The 13,340-nt window shown below is 39.7% G+C and overlaps 1 protein-coding gene across 3 annotated transcripts in view; it reads right to left on the reverse strand.

The window, feature by feature from the left end:
* Positions 1–5,652: 5,652 nt before the first annotated feature.
* ZPBP (zona pellucida binding protein) overlaps positions 5,653–13,340 on the reverse strand; it is a 96,347-nt gene continuing 88,659 nt past the window's right edge. For 2 of the 3 annotated variants that reach the window (XM_082400530.1, XM_082400528.1), the window contains one exon: positions 5,653–8,875. In XM_082400530.1, coding sequence (XP_082256656.1) covers positions 8,781–8,875 — 95 coding nt within the window. In that variant the 3' untranslated portion in view covers positions 5,653–8,780. The remainder of the gene's footprint in view (positions 8,876–13,340) is intronic. The other variant, XR_014247037.1, reaches the window with a different exon arrangement.

A 13,340-nucleotide genomic window follows, 5' to 3' on the forward strand; every position in this document is an offset into this window, starting at 1 on the left:
AATAAAAAAAAATTAAAAAAAATTTAAAAAATCCATGCAGCTCCATACTTGTAGTCAACTCTCATTTATGACCAAGTGGAAAAACAAGGGCACTGCTCAAAGTTCCATCTCTTGAGAAGATTTCCCTTCACCGCTCTTACGGGACTACCTGTGAGCGTGGCTGTAACTGTCCACTTTTGGTTGCTTCCAATATATCGTGTACAATCAACTTCCCCAGGCCTTCAGGACCCGCCCGAGCCCTTCTCACGCACACCCGTCCAGCACTCCCACGGCTGGTGGTGGGAGCAGCTCGTGCAGTGGCCTGCAGCAGCTGCAGAGCCATCTCTTGCTCTGAGTCTCATTCAAAACTGGCAGTTTGCCAGGGTACTTAGTAAATTAGCAGGAGAAACACATCAGTAGAAATAAATACTGACTCCAAAATCAAGAGAATTCCCCTCTTCGGCTTTGCACCTCTTTCTTGCTGGAAGAAGCCAGATGAAGAAATTCTTCTACAGTCATGGAAGGAAATCAACATGGGCCAGATCACAAGACCCCTAGAAATGTCACCAAGGTGGCAGGATCCTGAAATCTTGTGGGGCTTGCATCCACCCTTCTGACACGTCTGTGTCTCACAAAGCTGTGTGAAGAATTTGGTAATTCCTGTTTAGCACTGCAGTCAGCACGGTGCCTTTAACACAGTGGGTCAGCCTGGTGCACTGTGGAATGGAAAGGTCAAGTTATCTGCAGACAAGATGATGACAGAGTTGGAATTTGACACAGCCTTGCAGTAGGACAGTAAAAGTGTTATTATTGGCTGGCCAGCTGAAAACAAACTGCTTCTGGTGGACTTTACCTAAAAGTACAAAGATGAGAGCATTCACCAGATCAGCAGCTGTGGACCACGTATCAGGGGCTGTTTTAATTTATTCTAGTAAATAAACAACAACTGTAAAGGAAGTTGCAACTGGAATCCCACCTGATGGAGTTGGACGGTCATTCTCCAAGGTCCACCGTCTTCTGCCCAGGCCGGAGAGATGCGTGCATGATGATGGGAGAGGAATCACTAGCCTTCATCCTTCTAGTCTTTGAAAATGGCATTAATCTCCTAAATCCCTCCAGAAATGCAATGTTGCTTTTGGTTTATTATTTTCATAGATGGGGACAGTTCTAGGGGCTCCACTAGGTCTTTCCAGTTCCAATAACTCCATAGTTCATGGAACCAACAAGAGGAATTCATCCAGCTGCTATTCCGACTACACGTGCTGGAACTCGGAAGAGTCAGGCAGTGGACCAGGGAGCCCATCCAGCCCATCGTGAGACAGACCTGATCCCACACTCCTTTACTAGTCCCCACCCTGAGCACGGTGGTATCGTGAGTTCCCGGGAGTAACATCAGTTGAGAGCCAGAGTCGAGTAATCTCCAAAATAGCTGGTATGTTTCATTCTCTATTATGCAGCCACCCTAGCAAATGGCTGTGGGTCCCTTCTGGGAAGGCTGGAAAGATGTGCAGCGTGAATTTGGGGCTGTCTGGCGGGTCCTTCCTCAAGAGAGCCCCTGTGGGCTGCCTCTGCCCCAAGGTACACACACCTCTGAGTCTGTGAATTGATTCAGTTCTGGAAATTAGCTAAGAAGTCACGATTCTCAACTGCCATGGCTTAGTCAGGCTTCTTTGAAACAGGCCTGGAGCTCTGATAAACCAACCTGAATTTGAATCTCACAGACGGAACTGCCCTCCACCTCTTTCAGTCTGGGGACACCATGAGCAATGTGCCAAGACCCCCGTGGATCTGGTCGTTCTGATTGCTGCTTCAGCCCTGACGCCCACCACCTCTGGCCTCTGCATGGCACTTCTCCTGGATGCCATCAGCCCACGTGATTCACCAGGTCCATCTCAACTCCCATCGCTGGACCACAAAGCGCTGCCAGTACAGAGACCTCAAGATGCCAGCATGCTCTTCACCAAGAGCTCCTCTGAGCCCTGGAAGGGAGAGGCCTCTAGACCCATCAGGGGCCAGAAATAGGGGAGTCTGCGTGGAAATCTCACATAAAACGTCCACGCCAGCATTCCAGCCTCCCTAAGCCTTCAGATGCCTTACTCGGCATGCCAAGTAATTCCAGGCTGTTAACTTTATTCAGTGTAAGCTACCCACCGCTGGGTTCAGAGTCCAGTCAATCAGTTGAGCAAACCGTTAGTGCGATTCCCAGCTGATCCAACTAATACACTGAATCCAGGCTCTCTGGCAATGACACCCGTCTCAATACGTTCAGCCCCACGCAACACGGCATTCCTTCCACTCTGGCTGAGTACACTGAGGACCTATTCCCTATGCATCGGTTATACACTTTCTATTGCTGTGTAACACATCACCATACATTTCATGGCCGAGGACAACATCCGTTTTCATCCCAGTTTCTGGGGTTTGGCTTAGCTAGGTCCTCTGCCCGGGACAGAGCTGTAGACAGGTGCTGGCTGGGCTGGGCTCCTTTCTGGAGAAGGGTGTCCTCATCTCAGCTCACATGGTTGTTGGCAGAATCCAATTCCTTGCAGTCTTAGAACTAAGGCACTGCCTTCCTGCCAGCTGACAGCCCGGGACTGCCCTCGGCTCTCTGAGCCCACTGCAGGCCCTTGCCACTTGGTCCTCTTACAGGTCCTCTCACGACACGGCAGTTGTTTCTGTGCCAGTGGAAGGATCTCTTGCTCCAGATCCAGCAAAAAGGAAATCAGTGACTCTCCCATCTTTGACATCTTCTGTTGTCTAAAATCAAGTCACAGGTTCTACCTGCATTCGAGGGAAGAGGATTATACCAGACATAACTCACCGGGAGGGTCCCGATCAGGTGTCTCCAACGTCACCTATGCATGTCCCCAGTAAGCTTCTGCTGTAAACTGGCTACTACAATTCTTCTGATACATGTGGTACGTAACACTTGCTAACCAAACACCCTGGGGACTGCCAGGATTCAAGTTAAGGTCTAGGTTCAGAAGCAATGAAAAATGATAGTTTTGGGGAGGAAACAAGACAACTGTTTTAGGACGACCATTATAGGCTCTTCAGGCAAGGGGAAGTTTAGGCTCCTCAGGGGAGGAAGGGCTGCTCTTACTGACAAACAAATCCCAGTAGAATGTTGGGCTTAATGTGTTTGGCTTCACTGGGACTTTCACATGTCCTCACCTCAATTCTTTCCCAACCAGTGCCTGGCCTCTATCATGAAAAACATATTAGGTGGTGAGTTCAAGTAGATTTATCATCCAATCCACCATTGGATTCGAATTTAAGTTTGTTTATCAAAAATCTGTGTGGCCACAGGAAAAGAAAGCTACTTCCATGGCAGTCATAGGAACTTTCTGGGTTTTTTTGAAGCCCTGAACTCATCATTTTCTTTCACCAAATGCAGTTAGAAGCAACCAACTCATCCCGGTCCTTATACTTCATTGTCTTCATTAAAATGTGCTATTTCATCTGCGGCCTTGTCTTCCATAGGCACTTGGCCCTGAGTGATGACAGGTGATAATTTAAATGATGTTCCCCCACTGAATGCCAGGAGTTACCACCATCAGTGGAGTCCATCTTGTCTTTACATCTATAAAAGGACAGATCTGTGGAAACTGAGACCCCTGGGGAGGCTCAGCCTCTGGACATCAGGCAGTGGGTGGCATAACTGAGGTCACTGCTGGTCAATGCTGGCAGCAAGTCAGACGCACAGCAGAGGAGAAGTGAGGGCCAGCTGGGGCCTTTGAGGGCACCTGTGCATCTTCTGTCACCAAACTTAACCATGAGGACACAACACAACCTAACATAAGAGAACTGTCCTGCCCTTGGATACCCAACTCTGGGCAGCGATAGCTTATGAGTGTTCTGGGCCCCTGACGTCCAGAAAGTAGAATAGAACAGAGAAGGAAGATAACCACTGAGGTCAGAACCAGGGACCAATCAAAGAACTCACCCGTGTTTGACAGCAGAAGATCTCACTGTACCTTGCCCACCTGGATGGTGACTGGGATGTGTTTCTCTTTCCTCCCTTTTCTGAATGGGCGCTTTAAACTAGTCCCTCTCTTCCTTCTCACCCATTTTATATTGGTAGTTTGGAGGCACATCACCTCTAGACCATAGGGACCCTGGACCTGATGCAACCTTCCACACATCACCCATGATTTTGAACTTCAACCTGAATGCACTCACTGGGTGAGAGTTTGAACCTGTATTATGGGGGAGGGAGAGACAATGAGCACGTGACATGCAGAGCTTGTTAATGTGAAGGGTGTGTATTGATGCAGACTCGTTAAAGGGATGCTCTGTGTCAGATAAAGACACCGGCCCACTCAACACCATTCCAAGTCCATGTCCACTTTTAAGCCCTCTTCTCTATTAATGAGAATCAAAGATGAATATATCAATTTCCCACTTACGCATCCTTGGGACATTGTCCCCTTCAATGTGATGTAAAAGTCTTGTAGAGGGCTTTCATCTTCATCTTTTTTCTGAATGGAAGGTCAACCCAATGCCTAGATGCACAACAGCCACCTACAACCATGAAGACAAAAGCTACACTAAGGAAGGTGGAGCAAAAAAGGACAGGTGGCCCAAGGTAAGGACAGCTCTATGGAGACATGGCACCAGCTCTAACCTGACCTTTGCTGGACTCGAGAGAGAACGGAAACCACTGCATAAGCAGTTACAGGGCTCTCTGTAACTGACACACATCTTCACCACTCATCAGCTTGTAAAGTTGGGGAAGTTATACAATTACTGTGACTCGATTTTCTCATATACGAAATGAGAGTGATATAATAATAAATCACAGAATTGGGTAAATAAAACACGAAAATATACGCAAAGGATTTCAAACAAATCTTTTCACATAATAAGCACTCAGTAAATAACACTCGTTAGCACCAGCAGCAGCATAATTATACGAGGAAAGCTCAACCTCACCAGTACCACAGAAAAATGAAAGTATAATATGGGAAACTATTTCCATCTGTCAAGATAAATAATTAAAAAAATGAATTCAGGGAATTCCGTGGTGGTCCAGTGGTTAGGCCTCTGTGCTTTCACTGCTGGGCCTGGGTTCAATCCATGGTCGGGGAACTAAGATCCCACAAGCTGTGTGGTGTGCCGACACCCCCCCCCCCAAAAAAAAAAAAAGAATTCAGAGAGGGTGTAGTGAAATGTATACTCTGATATATCACTAGTGGGACTATAAATTGATACAATTCTTAGGAAATAAATTTGGCAAATGGTCCTAAGGATTAGAAATATCCAAACCCAGTAATTCTACTTCTGGGCAGAGAGAAGACTTAAAAATACCACAGAGTATTAAGAAAGAAGATGTTACCTGTAATGCTACATAAAACAGCGAAAGTCTGGAAGCAGTAGAAATGTCCAACAATTAGAAATGATTAACCATACTATAGTAATTTTGCTGAAATGTATCATATGTAATAATCATTAAAATTATGTTAGTGAGGTGTATAAGATGGTATGGAAAATATATATTAAGGGAAATACTGACTGCATATACATGAATAAAACATATAACATGAATAAAAAATCACACAAAAGTAGGAAATTTACCAAAATGTTAACATTGCTGATATCTGGGTTATGAAACTGTAAGTGGTATTTTCCCCCTACTTCTAATTTCCTCTATTTTACCTATCTCCTGTAATGAACTCTCTACCAATTAGGATGCTTTTAGCTGCAGAAAACCTAACTTGCTTTAACGAAAGGAACTTTCCTATCTCACAGAACTGGGGAGTCCAGGGCAGGCTGGGATTCAGACACAATAAGGATAGTGATTCAGCAGCATCATCAAGTGCCAGCTCTTTCCATGTCTCCACTTGGGGTCCTCAGCGTGGGCTTCATCCTCAGGGTGTTCACCTCATGGTTTCAACAAAGTGGCAGCCAAAAAAAAGTCACGTGCTGACTGGCTAAGAAGGATAGGTCTCTGGAGTAAACAAACTTGGTGCTCTGTTGGGAAGAAGGGGGGCGAATTGATACTGGAGAGTGAGCAACAATGTCTTCCCCAAATGGCTACTCTTGTCATTTGTCAAAGTATGTTTACTGCTTCCAAGATTTTCCAAAGTAATTCATTTCACTGTAGAAGACTTGGAAAACAGAGGGTATCAAAAATCCTCACACAGGACCCTATCACATAGCATGACCACTATTAACATTTTGGTTTATTTGTTTTAAAACTCTAAACAATACTACATAACATTCTACCATATGGAAACAGCATAATTTATTTAACCATTTCATTTTTGCAGGTAATTTCTGTTAATTCCATTTTCATTATTAGTACCATTGGATGGAATATTTCACCTGATCTCTAATTTGCTTCCTTTGGATAGTGCCCTTTAAGTGAAATTACTGGACCAAACTTGTTAAGACTCTTTTTACATATTGCCAAATGAATACATATTACACACCTATAATGAGAAAAAAATCTAATTGATAAAATACAAAATGGGAACCATATTTCCCATAAGTTCACAGGTCAAAGTAAATGTCAGATTGTGTAATTAAGAAAAAAATGTTTTGTTAAAATTAAGGCACTATATAAATGTAAGATATTATTTTGATATAAACAAAAATAATGAACACCTGTAACTGTCTTATGACAACAATCTCTCTTAGGGATTAGTTTATAGTTTTTATCATACATATTGTCAATTGCTTAAAACAACTTTCAACATTCCACAACCTATCTATTAATATAACAGAAGCAACTTTTATCTTAGTTATTATTTATACTCACGGGACTTTAATAATCTATTAGTTTAAAAATTATTAAGCACATAACTATGTGCTTTGAAGATGACTAGGAACCTAGGAATACACTAGTATAATTGAATGTGGAAGACAGACACACAACCAACTAAAATAAACGTGATATGTGGTAAAACAGAGCCAAGAACATTTCACTTTGAGAACCAAGAAAAAGAATTAACACTTCTCTTTCTTCTCCTAGCTCATCCTCTGCTTAAATTTCTACCAGCTGTTCTTTTTGCCTGGACTTTTAAATCTGACCTGTTCTGCCCCCTGGAATTTGTGTGGCCTCATTTCTGGTCTGCCTTCACATGCTGAAAGTCCGTGACTGGCTCCATTCATTCTCCTGTCACTTGTCTCTTCTCATTCCAGATTACCCGTCTCTTCTGATCTCCAGTGCCCATCATCACCATGTCACCCCTGCCGCTGCCTTCCCAGCTGACCAGCTAGGGGGCTAGTACTGATCACGCCTCAGAAGGATGTATCAGAAATTAAATTCCTCTGGGCTTTTAAATAATAGGAAGAAAGTAATCCAAACTTAGGGAGTACAAAGGAAAGAATATGTACTCCAATTCATCTTATTATTAAATTAAGAAATCTGGAAAACTTTAGAAGCTTGCACTACTTTTACAGATGGAGACTTAATAGGTCTTTTACTAGTTACAGAAAGCACGTGCTAGAGGAACAATAACTCACCCAAACAGTAAAACAGCAAAAATACGTGACTTAATAGTGGGAAGACGGCTCTTGAAAAACCTCTCAAAAATATATGAAAACAATTACGTCATGATTAGGAAAGTCCAAAGGGATTGTTAAAGAAAGATCAACAGGGCTAACAAAGAAATGTCATTTCCCTTCCCTCTCTTATTTGTGTGAGAATTCCAGAGTAACGTTTGTCCATAGGTTGACGGAGAAGCTAATGTATTTACTGGACACTTTCAAAAAGCCATGCAGAGCCTCCATGTGAGTACATGCCTCTCCTGTCCAGTGTGCTGCACACCTGTGCCCAGATCCAATCCGTGTGCATTTTCCATTTACATGTGTTCACGTCTCCAGAAAGGAAATATGAAGAGAAAAACAGGGAACGTTCCAAGAGAGTGTAAAGTGGATACGAATATAATTAAAACAGTAATTAGAAAACTGAGAAGCTACTAATTTTGTGATTTACTCATGTATTTTCCTGGTAATTAATATTTAAATTTTTGGTAGTTTTTCATATTCAAACACAACATCCCAGGGTGAGAGAGTAAGTATTAGGCGGTCGCAGCAGTGGTATCTGACACAGAACACTGTAATAGTGAAGGAAGTGAAACAACTGCTTGATTCTCACCCCTACCGGTGCTGCTGGGGAAAGAAACTGCTTAGTTTCTCTTTCTCTCCACATTGTGAAAGCTCAAATGTTAATTTAGGCACATACAATGATTACTCCATTCTAAAATGTCAAAAAGGTAATTTGAGGGACTTGCAACTGAAAAGCTTAAGATCACCACATTGAAGTATATTAAAAACTCATAGTGTGTTTGGGACTAGGTCTTAAACTAAAGTGGCTAAAAATTGCAATAATAAGACTTGCAGTGACTTTGAGCTATGAAAGGTCAAACTGGAAGGAATAGAATCCCATAAAATTAAAACAAAGGAATGAAACAGGCTGAAATTAAAATGATTGTGGAAGAATATGGTGGCCTGAGATTAGTCAACATATAATAACGATAGAATGGGCTATTTTTGAAAAATCATAAAAAAATCTTTTGGGCTAACCCAATATAGTATATTTGAACCTATTTTAAAAACAGTGATCCAAGAAATACTTTGGAGTCATATGTAGGTCTGGCACTAATGAATAAAGATTACTGGATGTTCTGTATATAAGGCATTTAGACATACCGTGTTTCAATTAAAATGATGACACCATATTTTGGTAATATCTAATATATTTAATTTTGGCATAATAGTGATTTATTATGTAGTAATATTTCAAAAATATGCTTTTGTGTTTAACAAACCACCGAAGAGCTCAAAATAATGGCCTATAAACATGCTTTTGCTCCAAACACCAAGCTGCTATTGCACTGAAGGCAGTGAATTCCATCACGGGAGTTATAAGATCCAGGGCTGCAGATCACTGTGAATAAAAAATAAGTTAATAAGTAACGGTTTCCTAATGCCACGTAAATTAACTTTATATGGAGGATAAATTTTCAAAGAAGGTTCTTTTTTTTCTTTTTGTTTTTAATTGTGGTAAAATGCACATAGCATAAAATTTGCCATTTTAACCATTTTTAAGTGTACAGTTCAGTAGTGTTAAATGTATGCAAATCATTGTACAACTAATCTCCAGAACTTCTGCATCTGGGAAAAACTGCAACTCTATACCCATTAAAGATCTCCTCATTCCCCCTCTCCTAGCTCCTAGCAGCCACCATTCCACAATTTGTTTCTATGCGTTTGACTCCTCTAAATGCCTCATGTAAGTGAAAAGTTTTAAGTTTTCACTCTAATCCAGCTTAAACCAAGACTGTGACCTAAAGCAGTTTTACTGACCACACGATGTTGACATTAGAAGGCTGACTGGGCCATCCTGTAAGTTACAGAAGAAGCCACAAGGGGTCAAGAACCAAATGTGACTACCAGATGGTCCATAGTAACCACGATTTAGATGTATAAAGATAGCCCCAAACATGGGAAGGACTTGCAGATCATTTCTAACAATCCTCTGATTTCAAATCCTATTTCTATCATGGGCTAAAGGTGTAATTCTGGAAAAATTACTTAGCCTAGAACGTAACTCAGTTTGGTCATCCCTAACATAAGGACAGTGTATACCATGAATACGTCACCACTGCTCCCTCTGCATGATGGAAAGTAAAGAAAGGCAGGAAGAAACCAAAGTCAAATACATTCTCTGCCATTGATTAACTTTGGGATCCTGGGCAAAGTAGTCAATTCTCTTAGTTCTAGTTTCCTTATTTGTAAAACAGGTACAGTAACAATCAAGTCATAGCATTATTGTGAGGACTGAAACCAGATGACTTAGATGAAAAGGCACCCAGCATGTGATGGGCACTCAATAAATGCGTAACCCTGTGCATTGCGGGGTTGCTGCCTCTACTCACCTCTTCCACTGGTGGGGGGGGGCGGGCATCAAGGTCATGGGATGCCATCAGCCCCTAATTGGGTTGGAGTCTCTGACTAACCTATTGCAGATGTGGTCAGCCAAGGGATCACAAAGATGTCAGTAACAGCACATCTAAGGCATGGGTATCATGGGCCATCAAAAAAGATTCTTTTTCTAGCACCATGATTTAATAATACATGTCACTGACTGGATCTGGGTCATATTATATTATTTAATTTCTTATCTTTTTAAAATATATTTTTTCAAATTGGGAAATATCTTAACCGTCACTCAGAAAAAGTATTTTCCATTCTAGGTTCCACAGAGTTCCTCAAGTTTTAATAGACATTTTATTTGGGAATTAATGTTCCAGATGGAAAAAAAAATTGGTAAACAAAGTTAAATAGATTTATTTGCTGCAGTAATAAGAAGAGTGTTTAAAGTGAAAATGTATGTGGTAAAATTCTAATGATATAATATTTCTCAAAGGTGTGTGATCATGGTACGCTTTCTCTCAAAACACATATTAATATTTCTTGATGCACAAATATGGAAAGATTTAGCAAATGTATTGAAAGTGTCAAATCATTACATATGGAAAAGAGAAACCTGCATGCAGTCTTTACACACAGACTTTATACATGACTGTTACAAACAGAACTGATACTGGTATAAAATCATCTAAACCAAAGTTTAAATAAATAATGATATGCTAATAAATGTTCTTATAATTTAAAAAACCTTCATAATATAGTACATGTTATACCACAGAGCCCTTATCTGTAGCACTCTCTCCTAGGATATAACCTGAAATATTTTGTTCTCTTTTAAGTGGAATTGAGGAAAAATGCTAAAATGTTATTTAAACTTAAAGTACAAAATTAGTGAACTTTTCTTCCAGGTCTGAGTCTCAGTGAGTAGAACATCTCCCAGCTACAGTTATGAGAGCAGCCTGATTAAAACTTGATTATTTCAATAAGAAGAGAAGGAAGCATTGGTGACTGATTGGTATCGACACATGAAGAAATAAGTAAATACAGGAAAATATCTTAATGAATTTTGGATAAGGAATAATTCCTTAAAAAGGGAAGTGACTAGCCATAATAGAAAATAATTGATACATGTGGTATTAAAATTAAGAACTTAAAGTAACAATAGTAACAATAGTCAAGCAAGAAAACTAGGAAATAGTTGCAGCTATATAACCAACAGAGGACTACCATTCAGAAAACACACACAATTCATATAAATCAATGAGAAAAGGACAGAAAATAATAGGAAAAACTTAACCAAGGAGGCAAATTCTTGTGTACTGAAAACTACCAAAAATTGCTGAGAGAAATCAAAGACACAAATGGAAAGACATCCCATGTTCATTTAATATTTAATATTGTTAAGATGTCAGTACTACTAACTATCCATGAAATCTCTATCTATGAAATCTCTAGCTTCTATGAAAGCTCTATCAAAATCCCAGTGGTGGCGTTTTCAGAGATAAAAAAATTCATCATAAAACTCATGTGAAATCTCAAGGGACTCAGAATAGCCAAAACAATTTTGTAAAAGAATAACAAAGTTGGACATCTCACACTTGCTGATTTAAGTACTACAAAGCTACAGTAATTTCAGTGGTCTGGTACTGACATAAAGACAGAATTACAGACAAAAAAAATAGAAATAAACTCCCAAATAATTTTTAACAAGGATACCAATATCATTCAATGAGGAAAGGACAGTCTTTTCAACAAATGGTTGAGCAAACTGGATATCCACTTGAAAATGAATGAGGCTGGACTCACCTTACACCATATATACAAAAATTAACTCAAAATGGATCAAAGGCCAAAACATAAGAGCTAAAACCATGAAATTCTTGGAAGAAAACATAGGAAAAAGCTTTATGACATTAGATTTTACAATGATTTTTTATGTGACACTGAAAGCATGAGGACAAAAGACAAATAATTAAATTGGACTACATCAAAATCGAAACTTTTTCTGCACACTTGAACCAAGGAAAGGCCATGTGAGGACAAAATGAGAAGGTGGCCCATTATGCCATCTGCAAGCCAAGAGAGAACTCATCAGAAACGAATCACCAGCACCTTGAACTTGGGCTTCCAGCCTCCAGAATTGTGAAAAAAAAATTTGTTTAAGCCATCCAGTATATGGAATTTTGTTATGGCGGCCCAACCTAATACAGTATTTATCCAAAAGAACTAAAAGTAGGATCTCGAAGAGATATCTGCACACCCATGTTCAGTGCAGCATTATCCACAATAGCCAAGAGGTGGAAGCAACCCTATGTCCACTGACAGACAAATGGATAAAGAAAACATGGCATACACATGTGGACAACGAAAATGCGGTACATTAGTGCTGGGTCACCTAATGTGATGTTAATGCGGGAATGTGAAATTATAAAAAGTACTGTGGAATGGTATGAAAATGTGTGATGGTCACATACTACACATGCTGGAGGTGGGAATGTGATACATATACACACACATACACAACAGAATAGTATTTAGCCTGCAAAAGGAAGGAAATTCTGACACATATTACAACATAGATGCCAAGTGAAGTAAGCCAATCACAAAAGGACAAATGCCACATGATCTCATTTACATGAGGTACCTAGAGTAGTCGTCAAATTTACAGGGACAGAAAGAAGAAGGGTGGTTGTCAGGGACTGAAGGGAGGGCAGAATGGGGAGCTAGCGTTTAATAGGTATAGAATTTCAGTTTGGGAAGATGTAAAAGTTCTGGAGATGGATGGTGTTGACGCTTACACAACAATGTGAATGTGCTTAATGTCACTAATTTGTACCTTTCAATATGCTTAAAAGGTTAAATCTTATGTATATTTTACCATAATAAAAAATGTGATGCATTACATAATCATCAGATTGCAAATATTTAAAGTTTGGTTATGCCAAGAATTGGCATAGATATAGACAGGATCTGTCCTACATTGCGTTGTAAAAGTGTTTTCTAAATTTTTTGTATTAACCCAATCTGACATATTTTAATGAATTGCTCATCTTATGATCCAATATTAGCTAAAGACCTAGGATATACAAACAAAAATATTCACAACACCATTGTTTGTCATAGTAGAAAAACTGAGAAGTAGGAAGCAATTTCAACCAACAATAAAACAGATATATACTACTTGATATATTCATAAAATAGATTATATAAAAAGAAAATTTTTAAAAATTGTGTTATAATCACAAAAATGTGCATGAATCTCACAGATACAATTTGCAATACTGTGAATCTGTTAAAATAGCCTATCATTGGACAGATTCTCAGACTGGATTTTTAAAAATCCAACTTTATGCTGTTAATGTAAAAATGTAAATTTTAATCAAATTAATCTACACCTGCACTGCACTCATAAATAAAACTTCAACTACAGTTTTATTTTATATAACTTGACAAATCAATTTAAAATGGACAACTTCTAA

Source organism: Balaenoptera borealis, assembly GCF_965194805.1.
Source record: "Balaenoptera borealis genome assembly, chromosome: 7".
Classification (NCBI taxonomy): Eukaryota; Metazoa; Chordata; class Mammalia; order Artiodactyla; family Balaenopteridae; genus Balaenoptera; species Balaenoptera borealis.